This window comes from Poecile atricapillus, chromosome 1, assembly GCF_030490865.1.
Source record: "Poecile atricapillus isolate bPoeAtr1 chromosome 1, bPoeAtr1.hap1, whole genome shotgun sequence".
Taxonomy (NCBI): Eukaryota; Metazoa; Chordata; class Aves; order Passeriformes; family Paridae; genus Poecile; species Poecile atricapillus.
Genome location: NC_081249.1, coordinates 26,325,057 through 26,347,692, shown reverse-complemented (window position 1 = coordinate 26,347,692; position 22,636 = coordinate 26,325,057). Strand labels below are relative to the sequence as shown.

At 35.8% G+C, this 22,636-nt stretch overlaps 1 protein-coding gene across 7 annotated transcripts in view; it reads right to left on the bottom strand.

Moving 5' to 3' along the window:
- Nucleotides 1-4,200: 4,200 nt before the first annotated feature.
- TFDP1 (transcription factor Dp-1) overlaps nt 4,201-22,636 on the bottom strand; it is a 38,361-nt gene continuing 19,925 nt past the window's right edge. For 6 of the 7 annotated variants that reach the window (XM_058852850.1, XM_058852836.1, XM_058852815.1 and 3 more), the window contains exons 4-12: nt 17,752-17,858; nt 14,940-15,061; nt 13,341-13,506; nt 13,002-13,148; nt 10,432-10,500; nt 8,999-9,150; nt 8,269-8,435; nt 7,683-7,764; nt 4,201-5,535 (exon numbers count right to left, since the gene is read on the bottom strand). In XM_058852850.1, the coding sequence (XP_058708833.1) occupies nt 5,388-5,535; nt 7,683-7,764; nt 8,269-8,435; nt 8,999-9,150; nt 10,432-10,500; nt 13,002-13,148; nt 13,341-13,506; nt 14,940-15,061; nt 17,752-17,858 (1,160 nt within the window). In that variant the 3' untranslated portion in view covers nt 4,201-5,387. The remainder of the gene's footprint in view (nt 5,536-7,682; nt 7,765-8,268; nt 8,436-8,998; nt 9,151-10,431; nt 10,501-13,001; nt 13,149-13,340; nt 13,507-14,939; nt 15,062-17,751; nt 17,859-22,636) is intronic. The other variant, XM_058852859.1, reaches the window with a different exon arrangement.

Genomic DNA, 22,636 nt, shown 5'->3' with positions numbered 1-22,636 from the left:
AATTCCTCACAAAACAGTGTAGGAGACATACACAGTTATAATCTACCTTGATGCCCTGGATCATTTTTAGGATCTTGTGTTTCCAGCATAGTCTTTCCTCCTGTAAGTGTACCTTGGATCCTTTCTTCACAAGATGTGGAGTTTAACCGTAACATTTTTGGATATGACCTGCTTGCCAAACAATTCACGTTTATCTCTCCTCTTCATTGTTTACTTCTTTTCTTACCAGTACTACTTCAGAGTATTTTTTAATTTTCTTCTGGGTTGTTGAAGAAATTGTTAAATAGGAGTAAAATCTTACTTGATGCAGCTGTTTAGTGATAATGCCACAAAAATGATTCAGCAGTAAGTAATTCATAACCCCTTAACATATAATATGGAGGTATTGTAAAACATATTTAAAATCAGAATGCAATGAAATTAAAAACGTTTAAGTATGCTGAAGCATAGCCATTGTTTCCTTAATCAGCTAAACATTTGCAATCTCCTCCCATATTCATTTGATAAAACCTATTCTGTACTTTGTCATTAACAATTAATCTTCCAGGCTTCTCATTTTCTTCTAGCTGTTTCTTTCAACAGATTTTCTAATACAAGGTTAAGGGCTGATCTCAAGCTGTCTAGACCACACACATTTGGACAGGACTTCCTCACATCTTTGACACATTTTACTTTTTCACACTTCAAAAACTGGCACTGTAGCATTATTTAGTCTGTAAGAACTATTCTAAGGTTCATTAAAAATCAGCATCAGAAGTTGCCCAACATTAATTATTGGAGTTGCCTGTTTTAAGAATATGTGCTTAATGTTCTGCTTTATTTTTAATAAATTCTCTCAAGTTTACATGAATAAAGAACAGGAATCTTGCCTGAAGTCTGCAACCTTTCTGTCTTTTTAACATGCTACAATGCAGATATTCTGACCAGATAGGGCTGATGAAACAGCATGATTTACAGCAATGTACTATGATGTGTACACAGCAACATGATAAAAGAAGATCAAAATTTTCAGCCTAAGCTTGGACTTCAACATGTCGAAAACATCCAAAAATTTAACAAAAAGGTCATGGCAGAACAAAGAAAAGCACCTGAAATGGTATTACATGGGAGACTTTCAATTAACGCCAGCCTCTCTTCTTTATTCTCTTCCAAATCAGAACATTGTGCCTTTACCACAGCTAAACTGTGCATCAATAATCAGCATGATTTTCTCCAATTGTTGATAAAGTTCTGAGTTAGAGGCAGATGGTGCTAGGTGAGAACCATTGTCACGCCAGACAGGAATTTCCAGTGTAACCAAATGCTTGAAGTCAGAAACATCCATGCATTGCTGCTTATTGAAAAAACCCAGGAAAAACCTTAAATCCTAAATTTAGAAAGTAACAACACAAAAAGGCTGCTCTCAATGTGCTGGCTCATCTTTGCATTTCCTGATAAATGAATGACAATTAAGGCTTCAACAATAAAGTGTGTGTGTGATAGTAGCATCATCTTTCTGGAAGCAGACAGGGCTGAGAAGTGGTGACAAGTTGCTAACTCAATGTAGTCGTAAATACTACACTTAGTGTCCTACTACACTTCTCATAAGCAGACAAGAGAAAGGAAATCCCTACAGTAAACAGAAATCTATCTGGGAAAAACTGTATATGCTTTATACTGGTGAACATTCCAGTAGTGTTACGTTATGTTGGTTGGTTTTGGTTTTAACTTTTGCCCTTTCTATATTAAAGTAGCATCCAATTTTCAGACTTCTCATTAATAATGAAGATTTTACAACCTATGTATTCACTGATTAAGAAATGAGGAGATTCGTGACAGTACATCCTTTCATTAAAGATTCATCCTTTCATTCAAATAAATAAATGGGTATCCCTGAGGAGTCAGTACCCTATCAGCTACATGTATTTTTTCTCTCTGCAACAGTTGCCACCTTTCATTGAAGGAAAGTTAAAAGAAAAAAAAAAAAAAAAAAAAAAAAATCAAACCAAACCCCTTAATTTTCTGAAGTCTTAACTGCTTCTCTTTGGTTAAAACAAATTCCTATGGGGAAAACAAAACAGATTATTTGTGAAACAGTTCAAGAAATCCTTATTATACATGTCAAAATAATCAGTCTTTCAAAGCTCAGTAACACTTTAGAAAGCACAGAAGATACACACTGCTCCCAGGACTTATCTGCAAGACCATTTCAAAGGCATAAATACACACTTTGCAACTCTTCCTCTTTTCCTCTTCTTCACATCATGAAAATATGCTGGCTAAGCAAAGGAATTAAAAATACATTCCTTTCTCGCCACATTTTACCCCAAACTGAGCCCTTTACCATCATTTAATCTTTCTTATACTGAATTCTAGTTTTTATCTCCTTACAGTACTTTCTCCCATAGATTTCCTCAACAATTTACTGTCACAATTTCTTGTTATGTTCTGTTCCTGCACTTAATCTTCATTTTCCATCTGTATATGTGCAACCACTTTTTTCAGAGATTGGACCCATACAGTTTAAAGTTATCTTTCACTTTCCAGTTCCTTTCATGCTATGCCTGACATTATTAAACATGTGTTTCTCTACCTTCCTTTTTTTTAAAATAAGTTTCTACTACTATTCTTTTTTGTAGTTTTTGACTAGTCTTTCGTTTTCTCATTCTTTCCAATTTACACCTTCCTCTCTTTTTATGTTCCTCTGTATAGACCCTGGTTTTTATTCTGTTCTTTTTTTACTGCTACTCTCCATCTACTTCTTCAAATTTCCTTCAAATTCACCTCAGCCTGGCCCCTTGCCTTTGGTCTCTTTTGTCTTTTTTTTTTTTTTTTTCCTCCTCTTTCACCTGAACACTTTACCCAAGTGACTGCTCAAAATCAAGCTAACTATTTAAAAAGTCTGTAGACTTTCTCTCGTTATTGATTGCTGCCATTACTAGAAAGCTCTCCCAAAACAAAGGTTATACAGAATCACAGAATTGTTAAGAAGAAAATCTTTAAATATCATCAAGTTCAACCAGAAATATAATAAAAAATAATTTCCCCCAAACCACCCCTATGCTTAAATTATCAAATTCCATTTCAGATTCATCACCAAGCAAAAGAAAAAACATTTTAAAAATGTTTGTTTAGTCACATTTTCACCCCCACCATGACCTTATCTTATCTGAGGACTATTCTGCCACTAAGAACCAAAAGAAAACTGTCAGATTCTTTCAGCCTTTCTTCCCTAACATCCCTCTACTCACTCTTTGCAGGTAAATCTTGGATCATACGCTGGAGAACGCAATGAGAAACTGGAACAATCAAAGTTCCTCTGTAAACTGAAGTGCCATTCAACATCAAAGGCAATTTGAAGCAACCTTCTCATCCACAACAAGAACCTTGTGCTTTGCATTAGCACTGCAGAGAACGGCCTCTTCACTGAGAAGCACAACGTTCAACTACTCTCCTCTCCCCCACATCTTTCCCCACTTCCACAAGGTAATTTGCTACGTTCACTCATGTTACAAGGTCTGATAGAATTTGAAAACCTTCAGGGTGTATCAGCTGTTCCATGCTGAGCCCCACCTTCCCACAGCGGATTTGTCTATGCATAATCCCTTCAAGGAAAAAAAACAACTATGTAACACACTTGACATTTACCACAGGGTTTAAGTGTGCATCCAGGAACCCTTACCACAGCCAGAACAGTTATTAATACTTTGCAGGGACACCCTGGGCTTTGTTGAAGTATCAAATCCTGCCTGTGACAGTAGCCTGCAGTGACTGAGCCAGTTCAGTACACTCTCGCAAGTGCCAGCAGAGGATGTGATCTAACAAAACAGTTTAAGGAGGAAGTACATGCAAAGTAGATTAAAACCTTTCTCGAGGACATAGGAATATATGACAGAAAGCTCGGACTGAGGAGTATGGGATGAAAAGTTAGGACATTAGGCATGGAATTTTAAACAGAAGCTAGATTGGAGTACTAAGATTGACCTGAGGAGCAACATGGATGAAATAAGGAGGTGTGAAAGAAGAGAATATACCAGGTAAGTTATTGCCTTTTGCATCCTAAGTTATCAGGAGCTCTAAGGGCAAATTACTAAATCAAAGCAAAAACTCTGGGCCCTCTGTAGCACAGATGCAGCATCCCAAGACAGCTAATTCTAGGTCTTGTGACGAGAAGTGAAATGTTCTAAAATAATCCTAGAATTAGAAAAACCACAGAGCTTGTTAAAAATGCCCATGCGCGTTTTATTAATAAAAACTAACAGTGCCAAGGTTAAACAAGTCAAACAATTATAGTCTCTTTATATTCCATAAAATATTACAGAAAAGTTTATTTGTGTTTCAATAAAAAGACTACTGTCTTAGAATAGGCAGCTGACAGTATTTGTGCAGTTAATTGTTTGTGAATAAATTTAAAAAGACTACCACCTGCCCTGAAATTCCTTTTATAAAAATGAACTATTAAAAATGATTGACAAATTTTGAGTTAAAAAACTTAAAACATTCTCTATATTTAATTTCAACTTTATAATAGATTACAGGAAGATGCTTATGAAACAAATACAAACATTTGTTTCAGTACATGTCTTTATATGATAGACTTATAAGTATGTAAACAACTATATAATAAAAAGTTTCCAAAGACTGCCTGTAAGAAATCAGGCAAATTTTACCATAAGCAATAAATCATTCCAAACCTTCAAGACATTTTATATAGCTGCACCAACTGGCAGTAAACATTTGCCAAAAACTTTGTTATTCATATGTCCCAACATACAGTGAAAAGTATATAAACTTGATGGAATCATAATGTTAGATATAATTTAAGGGAAAATAAGTTCATAACAACATTCCTGGAATTTAACATGTAAAAAAAGTAGGACGTATCTTTCTTGTTTGGTTCTTTGGACACTGCATGATTAACAAAAAACACTACTACATTAGCTCACTATCCCTCAAAAAGTGGCATAATCAAAATACACTCCAAATAAATTGCCATTCAGTGTATTCATTTTCCACAGAAGGATAGTATTTTATTTCTCAATGATGTGTCTACATTTTCTTTAGCAAACTTTGAAAGAACATTTGGGGCAAAATTATTTTTCCTTCAAGTAAAAAAGAAATCCCAAACAAAAAACAACCAACAAACCAAAAACCCCTAAAACAAGAGTAAATAAAGGCTCTGCATTAACACACTGGTATCAAAAACACACATCCACACCACATTTAAAAATATCCTACATAAAACAATCCTTGTTTGCTTATCAGAGGTGCAATTTCTAAACTCAGAACTGCTTACCAATATTCTCCTTGGGGGATGGGGCAAAGTAATTTGAGACACTTCTCCCTAGAACAATTTATTCCTGAAGCCTGCTGAATTTTAACAAAAAATAGTCTACAAGCAAAGGGCATCAGTCGTCATCATCATTTTCATTAAAATCATCGTCATCATCATCGTCATCCCCAACATAAGAAACTGGTGTTTCAACTCTGGAGCCACTGTACTGAGATCCATTGGAACTTGTAGCCAACATCCCATCTCCACCATTGGAAAAGTCACTGAAAAAAAAAAAAGAAAAAAAAAAAAAGCCAGTTGGCATTGCTTCATGATTTCTCCCATATCTAGTCCATTCCTTTAATGAATCTGACACTGCCACTTATAAACTATCTTTAGTGTATGTCCAAGCTGTCTCCAAAAAGCTGAAACGGTCTCAAGTAATTTTGAAGTGGTTCTCATTAGGTTTCTTTCATTAGGTTTAATATGGTTAATTAGGTTTTCAGGGGCACTTTATCAATATGTTTTTCAGGGTTCTTCTGAAGTACATTTAGTGTTAAGGTTAAAGCTAAGCTCTTTGGTATTTCTGTGTAGCACTGGACACTTGCAAGTGAATCATGTCTTTCAGAATCTCTCATCTTGATTCAAAGACCTGGAAAATTGAGGAATTAATAGATTTTCCTTAACTCATTGATATTATATAGCAAACTGTCACGTGCTGTATTTTTAATTTGAAACTGTTTTCTTCTCATTGTGCAGTATTTTATTTTAATAGAGCCAGAAAACTCCTAGCTCCATTATTACTTGCTACTTTGCCAATCTATTTAATTGCTGACTTTCTAAATAGTTCGCTAAACTATTAAACTTGGCCACAATTTCAAATAACAAAATGTATCTCCCTTATCTCTATAGCATCTCCCTTGAAAGACATTAATCATATAAAAATTCCTTTCAAAAATATGTTTGCTAGTAACTTTTTAAATGCTAATCCAGCTAATGCACATATCCAACCATGCACACTTGTTGCTGTATGGAGCCAATTCAATAGTCTATCATGCAGAATGAAACTGCAGAAGTACACCCTATCAGCTCACAGGAAAAACATATCCAGTGAGACACTTTCAAGAATTTCTGCTGTTCTGCACACTTATTCAGCAGCAAGATACTAAGATATCTGCCTAGCTGTATTCGGATGACCTACAACAGGTCTGCCATAATTGTCTGCAGTAAGAAAAGAAAAGAGAAGCAAAACAAAACAAAACGAAAGATATTATTCTTGTCCTTTTGTAAACTCTGAAAGTACAAACCCAAAATCGGTTCTCCTCTCTTTTTGATAAAAATAGAACTGGATTTCATAAACTGAGTATCCTAGTAAGACAAAGAAACTGGGATGAAGGCATTGGTAGCAGCATCTTCAGACTTCTGTAAACTTTCTTTAGAGACCTTATTAAATAAATGTCTTTATGTGCCTTGGCAGCGCAACTTGTATTGCCATGAATGTTCATGGCTATTGTCATGAATATTCATATATATCCTATAATTAAACATAATTTGTCACTGCTGTTTTCCAAACTCCTAAGAAATGGAAATGGTAGAAATTCTTGTACTCTCACCAAAATAATGAACCTCAGTCGGCCTCTGGTTTTCTATTGGTCTCTGGCTAACAGTGGCCTATTCAAATTTCAGAGTCTTAAAAACACATGGTGCTCTTTTTCACTATTCCATGCTCATTACCACAGAAGGAAACTTACTTGAAAACACAGATTTCAGGTACTGTTCAGCATCTCTAAAGATATTTTGGCAGAATTCTCACTCAAGCTTCAGTCACCTTGCACAAAACGTGCAGAACTTATTTCAAGCATTTGTTACGAATGTCAAACGTTTCAATGATCAGAGAATCAATTAGGCTAGAAAAGACCTTAGAGATCACAGAAACCAACTGCTGAATATTTGACTCATTTTAAAACCTTGTGGAGCTCAGAGAAGGACAGCTTTTTGATTAATACAGCAGGGAAGAAACTAGTGAGTAACAAAGTTGAATACTAGTTATGGTTTAACACGCTACCAGCTTCTGATTGCTGTTTAAAACCCAAAGATCAAAATCTTTCTCAAAGTTAGACACTAATGATCAAGAAGTAATCTTTCCAATACTGTAACTTTAGAGAAGTATCTGTTTTCTTGTCACAAACTACACTAGGAAAAACCTCCAAACAAAAAACAAAAACACGTTCAAGCATAACACCACTCTAACACCTTTCCACTATACAGGAACACTGCTGAGAACCACCATAGAAGTGACATCTAAGAATAAACTCAAAACACATATCCACAGCACATTTAATCAAAACAGAATTTGTTACATAAACCATTTAATATCCAAATTTCTATGATGACCCCAGATTTTAAAAACTAAGTGAAAATTTCATCTCACCTGGCTGAAAATCTTGTGCCGTTTGATGCAGAACCTGATGAAGATGTGACATATACACTGCTGATTGATCCCTGAGCCATTTCTGTAAAACAAACAACATGCATTTCAGAAACCCTTCCAAACACACACATTATCCTTTAAAGGAAATGCTTAATCCTTTAAAGTCCAAATAAACAAAATATATTTATGTACTGTATCCAAAACAGTGTAATTTTAAAAAAGGCTAGTGCAAGCAACAACAAAATTTCAAAATACATTTAAAAAACCCATTCGTTTTAAAGAAGACAGATGACTTCATATGCTTGCACTTACTACCTTTTGCCTTTGCAAGTGAATCAAACAAATACTGTTCTCTTAAAAGGATTACACGCTTCAAATATCTACTTATGTGGCTTGATGCAAAATGTTTTGCAAAGAGCAAGAGTCCATTCTTTATCAATCATGTTAAGGAACACTAAAAAAGCAGATAAATTTGAGAACTTGATAGAAATCTCTACCACAAACCAGTGGAAATTAACTGATCTAAGATATTTTCATCGAGTCATATTAAGGAGGAAAAATACCAACTCTTTTTGGAGTAACTAACCTGTCACATATGGTTCCAGAGCTTTAGGAACCAAACTCCTTGCAATTTTTAGGTCCTCTGCTGAACAGCTTCCAGATTCTAGCCCACAAGCCATTCCCATTCGTTTTAGTACTTCTATATCATCATGAATTTCAAAAGTATTGTCAAAATTAAATAGATATTCAAACCTGGAGAAGAAAAAATGTCTCAATTAACTTCAATAATTTTAACTACCTTTCAATTTTCAGGAACTGCAGCATTTCAAAAGCTTTACACACAGTGTTAAGTGTTCGCGACGCATCACATTAAGCAATCAAATTTTTCAAGATTTATGTATTTGCTCATGACTGCTTACATTCAGTTTTTATTTAGCTGATGAAAAATGCAGATTTTTGAACTAAAAGTGGAGAACAGCAGTCCTGAAAGCAAAATCCATTTTCAGTTCCGCTGGCTGCATTTCATGGTGTTAAAGCCAAAGGAAAACACTGCTTGGTTAAGTATGACATAAAACGTCAAGGAAGATGCCTGGTATCTCTAGATTGCAAGTCTTAAATAAGTTACCAAATGTGAATCAATTAAATTAGTCTATTTATTAAAAGGGTATATAAAACAGCTGTCTGAAGTGCATGTTCTCAATATACAAAAGGCACAAGTAAATTAAGTTTGTATTTAATCTTTAACGAATCTACATGAACATCTATATGAACTCTGAGTTCTACCAAAAGCCAGATGGAAAACTTTGTTAGCTTACTTGTCATTTGAAATACTGCAGTCGATCACTGTCTTCTTGCTGGTGTTCACAATGATAAATGGCAGATGGATGACAGAATTGGAAGGTGGAGGTCGGTTTGCCTGCTGTTCTGCTTGACGGTTTCGCTGGACGAGGTTCTTAAAGGCAATTTGCTAGAAAAAGCAACAGTGATATCAAAGTATGAATGAAGCTTTTAGGATCACGTTAACAAAATCCCTAAGGATTTCAGCAATGGTTGCAGCAAGTAAATGCAGAAAAGGAGTGTTTACCATATTCTTATATGTTAAGATGCAAGAAGAGTCAGAGATCAGAGTATTAAAAATTCAACACAGTAAAACTTTACTGAGGGAAAAAAAGCACACACATTCTACTAACTACATCAGGACAGTTCCTTGGACAGATCCCTGGCAGAATGGAGAGAGAACAATGATTGGAAAAATAAATTTTTGCAAAGCATCCTATTTCCTCTCCATTTGTTTTCCAAAAAATACTCCTTCATGCTAATACTGAAATTAATTATATGATAAAAAAGTTAATGTTTGGGATTTGAATACCAAGGTTTCTGAATTGCCCATTTAAAATCAGTGACTTTAACATCTTAGCAAAATTGCTTTTTGCAATGGAATGCTCCCATTTTAAAAACTAGCAATTTGAATAATTAAAAACCATAGAAACTCAAGTTATAAATCATACAGTAAGCAACCAAACAAAGAAAGATATTTTTCTGGTCATGAAATCAAATGAAATAAACAAGAATTAAGACCAAAATCCGACGCCAACACAGAAACTCATAAAAATCAGGCAGCTGTCTGTACTTCTGCATCCCTGAGATTCTCATTCTTTCTGAGTAGATAACACAACTACCCAGGAACACATTTCTGTGGATCAGCAGCACAGTGACTTGGAAAATAGACTATTGCTTCCCCAAGTGTAGTAAGGGAAATCTGGGAAGGAGCTCAGCCACTGTTTCACAGGGGTCCAGCCATGTACACACCAGTGACCGTGAGTCTCCAGAGAGGCACAATGCAGAGCATTATCACAGACAACTTCTACAGTCATATAATTTTATCTATGGATGCTAGCACAGAAGAAAATTCTAGTTACCTGTATCTAGTTCAGTTCTTGAACTGAACTGAAAAATTCAGAGAGTATGATATGCATATCATTCTCCTATCAGCATAAACCTTGTTTAAACATACTTGAAACTCTGAACAAATTCATCATAACTGACAGAAGGTTGATGGCATCCCCAACAGCAACGGCCAACAGCATGGTCCCAGCTAAACTACAGTGTTAAATAAAGCTGCATACACCTTATCCTGAAATTTACTTCTAGTCTTCCTAGAAGTTTCCCATCCCTCAGATTGGGATAAAACAAGAGGAATACAGATATAAGTTACCTTGCCCTATAGACAAGAGTACCTTGACTGTACCTGTAGAATGAGTTCTTGTAGCTGAGACTGTTTTTGCTTTATTCTTTCGATTCTTCTCTGTTTCTCCACCTTAAGACAGATAAAAAGGACTGGTCAGTTTGTTGGTTTTAAGTAGCATTTTATGTCAACATTTTCTCCCTTTAAAATCATTTCAATACCAGAGAACTAGAAGTAGGAGATATAGCAATCAATCATTAAGGTTCTACACATAATTTAGAGACTTAACTATCAAAACACATCAGTACTACCTATGGAAACTAACAAAAAGCAGAACTATAAGCCTGGGGAATAAAATACAACGACCTGTGAAGAAGATAAAAACATCTTTGCAAACAGAATTTATGCCTATATAAACCTATATAAGGTTATAACCTTATAACCAAAAGGTTATTGGAATTCTCTCAAAGAGGAAAAGATAGACAAGAAGGATCCATTTGACATAAAGTCTATTGATATTGGAGGTATTGGAGATGATCCATGAGAGATAGTTAAAGACATGAAGCTGCTATGGAGCCCAAGGTTAAGGCCTCACAGTATTTAATATGTGTTAAATAGTAACAAAAAGGTGAGAGACAAAAAGCTAGGAAATATGCGGCTTTCTTAGTAGAAGCTCCCCAGCAGATTCCCACAGGGATTAAATTGACAGACTGTTACTCTAATGATAGACAATCAGATTTAGGTGACAAGGTGACAGAATCTGCTCGCAGTGCTCGGTTACCTGGCACAGTAAAAAAGAGAGTTTGTCATAAAGCAAACTCAAAGCATCTTGAAGCACACTTTGTGATTACATCACCTAAATTATTTCTGGTAAATATAGTGTGGTATATAACTGCTTCTCTCCAAAAAACTCAAAACTCACTTGAGACTTTTTTTCTATCACATACACATAAACTACACTGCCTTACATACCTTATTAATCGCTCCACACACTCTTGTTTTTCATTATCATGCCGTATTTTACCAAGTCTAACATTCTAATTTATACACAAAGGAGAAGTTCAAGAATATTTATAACAACAAACAGTTTATGAGGAAGCCCTCAAACTCCTATATTCCTTACAAACTCTCTGGCATGATTTTCAACAGTGTAAGAATGAAGTTAAACAGTATCAGATAGAATAGCAAAATAAACTTCATTAGATGCAAAAATTTTACAAATTAAACATTAGCTTTCAGAAACTCACTGTATTACACCTGTGGTTTAATTATTCAATGGTTAACAGAACTCTCTCCTCCTCTTGTGACAGCCAATTAACTAGTTTTTTAATCAGAAGATACCACTGCTTCCACCTTAAATGCATGAACCTTCACTATGCATTATTACATTCTAACCTGCTTTTTCTTACTTCAGTACTAATATTATCCTACTGTTCTTTAGCACATTATCACTCATCACATCAAATCCAGCTGGATGAGCCACACTTTTTTCTTTTGCTCCAACGTTGTTGGCAATGCCATACTTTGTGTGACAGATCCAAGGAGATCTACTTTTAAAATCCCTCCAGTTAGCTTGTTCCCTGATCAGCACACAGCACTGTCATCTTGGAACCACCTCACCTTCCATACTCACCCGATTAATTACGCCCCAATTATCATTCTCTCAACTAACCACTTTCACTTGGGATGATATTCAAATAAATCTCAGTTCATGATTAGACACCCTATATTAACTTTATCTAGATAGCAATTATAGTAGTAAATGAAAAATCAATTATCAGAATCAAACAAAAATTAGAATTATCCCTTTATAGTAAAGCTCCAAAACACTTTTGTTCCAATTTCCCCCTCACTTTAACACCTTCTACATTGATTTTTGTCCTGCCAAAGGAAATTTAGACTTATTAAGAATAAATACATCTCACTCTGTTCTGATGAAGTGAATTTACTTCAGTAAACCTCAGTAACTTTATTATCTTGCAAATCCCAGGATAGTAAAAAAATCCTGTCAGAACTTATGAATCTGTTTCAGTATAAAGCATTTCACTTCTTTCCCAAGGCATGCAATAAGAAAGTCTGACATACTCACATAAGAGAATTGTCACAAAAAGCTAAGGCCTGCAGCAATGGAGATGCCTATACGTACTGACCCACATGCAACATCTATCATCACAGATCTACTGTCTGTTTGGCATCTGGAGAAAACAAATCTTCCCGACTCCTGAGTACCACTACTGCAATGTTGGAAATACACATTAATTTTTTACTACCTTCCACTCAGAACCACTTCACATGTACTGTAAAAGCTGTTTTTTTGACATAGAAAAATTAAACAAAGACACATTTGAACAATCTGGAAGTTGAAGAGTGTGTGTTCAGTATACAAAAAATAAAAGGAGTCAAAGAGGACCATATTCTTGTTGGGACATATTCTAAGTTGCTATCTCAGAAGATTACAGGCACATTATAGGCACATATTGTATCAGAACATATTAAACATTTATTTTATATTTATTATCATATATTATATTAATAATTTATATATAGTATATATACTATATTTATATATTTATAAACATACTAAAGCTGCAAACATTTACTCAAATCCATTGTCAACTTCCAAATGCATTTACCTCCAAATTCTGACATTCCTGAGCCGAGTTAGTAGGTAGACCAATCCATTTGATTTCCTTTTTCTCCTTAGAGATAATGTTCATGGCCATAAGGACATTTAAGGCATCATAGACACGTCGTCTAATATTCTTCTGGTCATAAGCCTGCTGTAGACACAGTGCATTAATCAAAAATATACCTGTGTCAAAAATATTTGAAAATAAACATATTACAGCAAATGGGTAAACTCAGTTAATATCTGAACTGTTTCATTTAGCAGAAGGAAAACCAGAAAAATCTCAAAAATATATTTTTCTTTCCCCATTCAGTTCACATTAATTGACTTCCCATATACTTACTGATTCATTTGGTGAAATGTGATTATCAGTGGTAGTGAATTCTGCAACCAACTCGTCTGCCACCTCATTGTATGAGGTGGTTCCTTTTCTTTGTACCTTCTCACAAACCTTCATAGAGAAATGACGTAAACCCTTGCCATTCTTCTCGCCTTTTTTGTTCCGCTTCCTAAATATATGTATAATATATATTTTAAGAAGATTTAAACTTTGGAATATTTGATGTCTCTTTTTCAAATACAGGCACACTGCTGTAAAAAACCCAAGCCTTTCCATTTCTTCTGCTTCTTATCCCTTCCCAACCTTCCCTTCTACATTTTTTCCCCTACAATTTACAGTATTTACAAACAATTCTACTGTCTTGACGTGAAACACAATATAAATTCATTCTTTTGCCAAGTGTGCTAACTCCAGTAGAATCACAAAATCATAGAATAGTTTGGGTTGAAAGCAATCTTTAAAGGTCATCTAGTCCAACCCCCCTGCACTGAGCCAGGGTATCTTCAACCCAGTGAGGTTGCCCAAAGCTCTATCCAACCTGGCCTGAAATGTCTCCAGTAGCAGACAATAAATTAACAACAGGGATATTTCTTGAAGAAGTCAATAAAGAAAACATTCCAAACTTCAAGACAAGAAGAGGTAAGAGAATAAATACTAAAACATTGAAACTGAATCACATTGAAACTGAATCACAGGAGAAAACTTTTTTGTCCTTTTTTAAAATTTTTATTTTTAATTTAAAGTAGCACATAGATTGAGCATTTTCTATGCAGTGTGATACTGATACTGACTGAACAAAGTCTGGTATTGGTTGAACTCACTGAACATTACACTATTACTGTAACACAGATTTGAAGTTATACAGTATATGAAATTGCTATTAGAACTTCAAAGTTACAAGATACAAGCAGCATAACAAGGTTTTCTGCTTTTCAAAGTTTTTAAATAAAAACTTCCTTGTAACTAGAGGAAAAATACAAGTATCAACAAAATTAGTTTCAGCAAGGGGAAGTCTTGATTCTTACATCTCATTTCACTATATAATTCCAAAGCAGAAATCTATTTATGTGTAACAGGCCACTGATAATAAATTTAGTCTTAAAGCAACTACATTTAACAAGATGCCCTTAAAAACAAGCCGCATGAAAAAAACACACCAAAAGAATGCATTCCTTGTATTTAATATTTTTTCTCAAAAGGACTACATTCTTATTTCACATGACACTCTGGGATACCCTTGTTCAATCAGAAATATACCATATTCTTCTGAAAATACACCAGCATAAGAGAAATCATAGGATCAAGTCAGACAAACTCCTGTGTCCTTTTAAGAGCTAAATTCTCTAAATGTTAGTAATGTCAGAATATCTACCAGAGCTTACAGGAAATATTCTGCATTCTTATACAAGAAATGAAGAGGTACTTTTTATTGTGTGACTACTCCCTATTTTAGTACAACAGACTTCAGTGGTGAAGTGCCCCTGATGAAAAGGAAAAGACTTTCCCACACTGCTAGCCTGAGGAGTGCATACACTATAGCACAACATTTAAAACAAAAGTTCCAATACTTTATTAATCCTTTCTAGCTTTCATTTTGCTCACCCAGCAGACCAAGGTGAAGAATCTCCAGTCTGGTTCTGTGATGCAAAATGTGTGTTAGGTGTATGTGGACTTCCTACCAGGATAGTATTTTGCGCTGAAGGTCTCTGAGGTGTACCAATAACCTACAGTAAAGATAAAATTATTTGGAAAATGGTAAGAATTCCAAGACATTTGTAAATGACACAATTGAAATGATTGAAACTATCCTAACACTAGTACTTTACATACTTCTCTTATATTAATGTCTTAATTTATATCTTAATCTTAATTAAAGATATATCTCTTAATTTGTACACTCTAGCATAAAAACATTCCAAGTATAGTTAATATAATTAGAGCACATCCCAAGTTATAAGTGTTTATATTTTAACCTCCTTAAATCAGGTCTTCATGCTTGCTGGATTTCTTAACACTGTTCAACACTAACTTAGACAAGATCAAAACATACACATACACACCCTCTCCCTCCAAGGAAAATGAGGGGGAAAAAGGAGGAAAAAAACCACCTCTACCCTACAAAATTATGTATAAGGAGTAGTTGTTGCAGTAAATTACAGTTAAAATATGAATGCAAGAAAATCTGAAAATCAGTAAAACCAGAGAGAAAATGCAGAGCTTTTGCAAGAGCCATCTCTCCTCGTGTCAGCCTATCACTAGGGTAAAAACTACTAAGTTAGAGGTGAGAAAGAATAAAGGCGAACTTTACTCATCATTGCATTGAGTGACATCAAATTAGGCAAACCCATTTCATTGCAAACATGTTAAGAGCACACACTTGGCTAATCACAGTCTTTCAACCTCCGTGTGAATCCTCCTGAAGATGCGTTAATTTGATCATAAGTAATAATACATATATTAGCACACACAACTGTGCCCTCCTACCTCTGAAACTAGCTAAACAAAACAGCCACTTTTGCAAGTGATGTTTTTTATCTCTGAACTGTTTTAAATGTAATTTTCTAGACATTATGGATTTAGGGGGAAAAAATTCTATGATATAGATTGCTCTTCTGTAGAAAGATATGCCTACTTTTTTGGTGTACATTTATCTCCCAGTGGAAACAGCTGGTTGCATCTCCCAGATATCAGGTAAATGAAAAAAAAACCACCAAACAAACCTCAACCCACAAGCTTTCAGTATTTCCCTGCAGCTACATTATGTCTGAGCAGCAAAACTTAATTTTTCTTCCTTGGGACAACTTCAACAGTTTAGTCTCAACAAGAGTAAAGTACAAAAACTGAAAACGAAACATTTCATGTGTGAAAGTTATATAGGAGGTGCCAAAGGTAGTCTAGCGACTGTTGGATGTCCCTGATTTCAGCTGTCTAGGAAGACAAACAGATGCTTTTTTCCCAAATATTCTCTTTATATTATGCCACCTCTCTGAGCAGTTAAATATATGTATTTGTTACATTGGCTTCTGACAGCTAGAATATCTTAGGTACTCCTTTCTAGCAGCATTCTACCATACTTCAAATGTTTCTACCTCTTATGAAAAGCCAAATCTCCTCTACAGCTTTTCATAGACAAAACTTAAGATTGTAGGAAACGGCATGAGGGTGGGGAACGCTGGCACAGGATGTAAACCTGCTAACTTTCTCCCCACAAAAATAATATTATCAGTTCTGATACCAACTGGTCTGGCTCACTGAACGTCTCCAAAGAGTGTGAAAACCACCCACGTGGCTGAATATGTTCTATTCAAATAGACTACATGGAGAACTGAAGAAAGCTGGTTTCTATTCCCTAGGATGCAGTGGCAGAAGACTGCAATAGGTGATTTAACACCTTGCTTGCCGAGAGTCCCACTCTCTAATTCCCTACCTTACTAATTCCATGAGCAGCCCCAGCACTCTGCCACATCTAGAATTTGTATCACTCTGCAAAAAGATGAAAGCCAAACCAGTACAGGGACGGGGATGAGGAGGAGAGGAATTACAGCTGGAGAAAAAACAAAGTGGCAGCAGCAAACCCTGAACCTCTACTGCATTCAGGAGAGCCCCAAAATACTCAACACTACAAAGGAAGAAAAGAAGTGTGCACAAATTCACAGGCTCATTTCTAGAGTGAGACAGAGAAGTCTGGATAAAACCTACTCTACATTCAAAATCTACTGTTTTCAAGAAGAAACCCAAATATAAGATACTCTAGTTCAGATGTTTATATGCCACAGTTGCTTTCCAGAAGATTAAGACCAATTCCACTCAGATCACTGAATTTTAATTTTGATTACTGCAAGAATTACCACAACTTATGTATTAACTGCTGCATTATACGATTCTTTGAAACATCTAATTTCATATCTCTCACACAAAGCTCAAAGTAAGTATTTCAGGAAAAAGAATATTTAAATTAAGCACTAAAATACAGTTATGTTTTCAATTTTATTTCACCTAGCTCAAATCTGCATAAAAACATGTTTATGGACTTCATTTACATTTCTCTATGCCAGATTTCACAGCAGAATCTGAAAGAGACACTGATTTTAAATGGCAAGACTAACAAAAGAAAGCCATCTGAACAGTGAGGTAACCTCATGTTGACTTGAGAGTCATATTTGAACTTCTTTATGCAATACATATTTTTTTTTTAACCTAAGTCTAGATAATCTGCCTATGAAGATACAGACTACCAGGCTACATCAGATTTGCAGTACTTGTAAACAATAGCAATAAAAGTAAATAAATAACCAACCAAACAAAATGCACAAACAAAAAATGCAAAACAAACCAAAAAACCCCATCAACCAAAGAAATTCCACATCTCACAAACAAGGAAACAAACCAAAAAAGCCCAACAAAGTCTCCTTACCACTTGTTGTGCAATGTTGACATTAGACTGTCCGAATGTTTTTGGCAGGAGCTGTTTTCCAATCGTATTTACTGTAGAAGGATGAACAGCCAATAGAGAAACAACCCCTAAAACAAATACAAGTAGAGAGCTTCAGGTCAGCATGCTGTATAGTTTTAGCAAAGGCATATTAATGGAAACCAGCCCTGAAACATGTAGTCTCAATATAAATGTAGCATTTACATATTTGCAGCAAAAAAAGAAATTAAGATTCACAGTATGTTCTCTCAAACTTTCTTCTATGTAATCTTACAGGTCAGTGTTTTCATATGAGTATGTTTTAATTCCTTGCATTCCAATTTTTCCCTTAAAGCACAGTAGAGGCAACCAGCAGTTGACAAAAAGTATAATCCTCTCTTCTTCTGCCCCTATCCTTTGTGGCTATTGAAATCTTTTTCAGTACCTCTTGACAAACATGCCCAATGCTATATATATGCTATATATATATATGGCATAGTCTTCTGAGACATATTGATCTATAGGAGATAATATTTGGCTAGAACAGACCTTTTCCAAGACAATATTCCCAACTTTCCTCTAAGTGTCCCCTCCCAACTGAAGGCAGGGAATTAAAGAACAAACATCCTCAAGAATCCATTACTTCAGAAAAATACATGCAACTCAGCAGACCAACCCTGCAGGAAAGGTTGTTCTCTCTCTCCCTGTTCATAACCTGTACACAATCAGCACTGGTAGATAAAGCAAGTCTTAAGGCATGTAAAAGATAAACCAACTACAAAAATAACAACCCGGGTATCTACCAGCAGTTTGATGTTCCATGATATAATTTAGAGGAAAGAACCCCAAACCCACCAATTCAAAACAAAAAGCTCCCCAGCCAACAACAAAACAGAGCAAAGAAACAAGAAGCAACAAAGACTGACTACAGTAAGAAAATAATGAACAAATCAGTCTTAAAATACTGGAGACCCTTTTTTTGCCAAATCAACTGTCAAGTTGGTTGGCAAATTTAGCCAAATTTTAGGCTGTTTGTCTGAGATGACTTTTAAAAAGGTCAGTGGGGTCAGAAGGACTTGGGACAACTCTCATTCCCCTCTCTTTTTCCCACTGTCCCAGTACAGAAGCAATAAATAAGCATTTTTACAAGGGTTGTATCAGGAAGGCTGTAACTGGTCCTTGATGTCCATCATCCCTATTTACACATTCAGGAAGTCTACAGGAAGTTGAGGACAATTCAAATCTTCTTCAAGCCCTTGCTCTCCAGAAGACTTGTATTTCCTAGCTGCTATTACTACACCATGTCAAAGTGATGGCTTCACATAAGAATTTACTCTCAGTGATCACTCTATTCCCACACAGGATGCAGCAGCATGTCCTTCTTCCATTATTAACCAGCTTCCCAGTGCTCTTTCAGAAAGTCAGCAGCTATCCAGGTTGTAATAGAAATCTGTTATACCTTCCTGTCACTTCAAGTACACTCATCACTATCATGAACTGAACTGTGTTTGTTCATCCTCTCTGCAGAATACAATAAATCAATATAAGCTACCCTGGCTAGTAGTTCTTGTGTAGCTTCTTCTCAGCTTCCTGGAAGACTCTTTAAAACTTCTCCTCAATGCTTTAAAAAAAAACCAAAATCAGTGCAATCTGAAGACTGTATTTCCGGCATAAAAGAGGAGTTGCAACTGCTTTCCAAGGTCCAGACACCTCATCTATTTGATCATCTTCTCAGAATCACAGAATATTCTGAGTTAGAAGGGACTCACAAGGATCATCAATTCCAACTCTTGAGCGAATGGCCCATACAGGGATCAAACTCCCAACCTTGGCATTATGAGCACCATGCTTTAACCAACCTTCCCCTACTCTGATGGTCATTGCTGCTCATGTTTTCTAGCTCTCCTGACCTTTCTTTTGCATGACAGGTGTCCATACAGTAGTCATGACCATGGAATGCAGTTGTTATTTATGTCTCTATAGCTCATTTACTAATTTATGCCCTGTTTCTTGGGAATTCTCAAAATTCAATGTGCTTATTCTCCACCAAACAATGATACCACATTTTCATTAATATAACCTGTGATGACTTCATGATCTTCCTTCAGTACTAATAGCTCACTTGGGATACTCATTGTACCAAGTTCAGTTTTCACCAATTATTAACCCATGGGAGGACCATCCCAGTCTATCTCACCTTAGCTTAACAGGCTGATTAAGGACCTTGATAATCAATTTTTTTTATTATTTTTAAGAAATCCAAGGACATCACTCTGATTAGATAATCCTTATCCACATGGTTGTTGACTCTTTCAAAGCATGACTTTGAAAAGAAGTAACTGCAGACCCTCCCTTTTCCCTCCCTCTAGAAAAGCTCTGTTGAAGACCATTATCACATCTGTCCACACATGCACTGCTTCTCTGCTACACGCTCAACCAAGCTGCCACTCCATTGCAGAAAGTCAGTAAGTCAGAAGTCTGACTTACTCACCTGCCACTATCTGAGCCCTTCACAAACTGGTGAAGGCTATATGGCTATCTTTCCTTCTGGTACTGTATCAATTAAACACATACTGAGTTACATAAAAGTACATTGCTAGCTCCTTTAAGAATTCAAAGACAGCTTTCTGACAATGACTGCTACCCATTCATGTTATGAGCTTTTTCCTACGATAACTTCCAAATATTACTTCAGTAGGACAACTTCATAAAGAACAATACTCCCATGAGACCCTCTACTCCTCAGATTCACTCAAGAGACTTAATTATTCTGGTATGTTTAAAAAGAAAGTAATTGTTTATGCTGTTTATTAAAAAATTTTACACAGTCAATGAAGACAAAAATGTTGTGCCAACGTAAGTCCACACAAGAGCAGAGTCTGGGGTCAGTGGTTAAGAAGCAGATGCTCAGGAAAGCATCAGGGGGCCTGGGCAAACAATAAGCTATATGTGACCTAGAGATGCTCCCCCTATGCTAATAAAGACTTAAAACACATCCCGGGCTGCACTTGGAAGCATACAACAGTAAGTGATTATTCCCTTTTCTTTCAGCACTCCTTACACTGTCCCTGGATACCTCTGTTCAGTTTTGGGGCCCACGATGCATGAGAGGCAGGCATTAGCAAACAGGAGAGAATGCAGCAGGAAGACACCAGTGTGCCTCAGGTACTGGAGTATATCCTGCACAAGGAGCTCAGGGAGCTTGGTGTGTGCAGCCTCTGGAAGAGAAGGTTAAGGTGGAGCAAGGAGTGTTATTTGCAGAAATCACTGCCTTCTAATATTAAATGGAAGTTATAGAGATGACAGAGGACACAACAAAAGGAAAAGAGGTAACAGTCACAAGCTGTTGCATAGCAAATTCCAACCAAGGAAAAATGCCAAAGGCAGTGCACAGCAACAGCTGCATAGGAGGTTCCTTGGTGATACACAGCAAAATTCAAGAACTTAAGGCTCTGTGCATCAAAGCAACTCTGCTTTGAAGGTAAGGTTTATTAGATGACTTCCAGCCTCCTATTATTAATAATTTTATTTTCTGAACAGAAATAGCTATCTGGCAACTAAAACATCAATGTGAAGGGAAGAGCACACACTCTGTGTCTTTTACTTTTTAAATTACACTAAAATTCCCTGTAGTGCTATACCAGAGTTAACTCATGCAACTGAACCAATGTGGCTCTAAACAGAAACTCCAAGGTTCATCTTCCTGTACAGCACAAACTGGCAAGGAAACATAAATGTAAGTGAATGAATAGTGACACGAACAACATAGTTGAAAGCCAAGTCAAAGTCAACTTATAAAAGCTATCATACAAAATACAAAAGAGTATAACTGCTCAATTATACAGAAAAGAGTAATTTTTTTAAGGAGAATATTTTCAATGTCTCTGCCTAAGTGCATTCTATTTTCTCATTTGCCTCACATGCAACACTTTACTCATACTCATCTGCATTTTCAAAGCCTCATAATATATGGGGGGTTTTTGTGAAGTACAACCAGAAGTAATTTTATCAACTTAGATTTGCAAGTGACTGACAGCTCAGTTTCTCAAACAAATCTCACTACTAATTTCTTATTTACTGTTACTCAGCATTCACTGCAATCCCCATAATCCTGTATTTGTGGACAACATACAGTGTACATAACAGCATGTAAAAATTAAAACCACAAGTTTGCAAACAGTTTTGCTGGCATCAACTCTTCTTCCTTTTCAAAACAAATTATTAATACTGCTAGTACTGACACATCTTTTTTTTTTTCTTTAAAGACTTCAGGAACCACAGGAAAGTGCCATGTAGAGCAGAAAAAACAATGTATACAGAAGGATATAACTACTACTACTACTCTTCCATTCTCAGTGTCCCAAATGTTTGGAAAACTATTATTAGTAACTTATAAGCAATCATTAAGCCTAAAGGGAAATAGAACTTCATCAGTATGATGTTCAAGAATACCTCCAAATACAAGATAATGATGAAGGTGGAATCGAGGAGTAATGGCAAAAAAAAAAATTTGCAGATCACAAGAAGCAGCACTAACAAAATCTGTTATTTATCTGTCTACAAACAAGTAAGTGTGCTCTTTGGTTTACTGGCTAACTGGACCTTTGCTTGCATATAAAAACAAACTAAAGAGTTTTACCAAAAAGAAAGAATCCCTTGCAGAATTTTGGCAGTTTAAAGGATAGGTGGTACAGCTAATTAAGAACATTTAAAATAACTTAAGATTACACAGAAAAAAGACACAGTATATCTAAAATCAAAGAAACGAGTGCCCTCTGCAGACAGTGAGGTAGATCTCCAGAAAAGCTGACTCCTCCAGTTCTTGAAATAGTAGTGCCTTTGAATTTGGTGCTCAGGTTAGAGAGGATGGGCTGAGGTACTCCTTGCC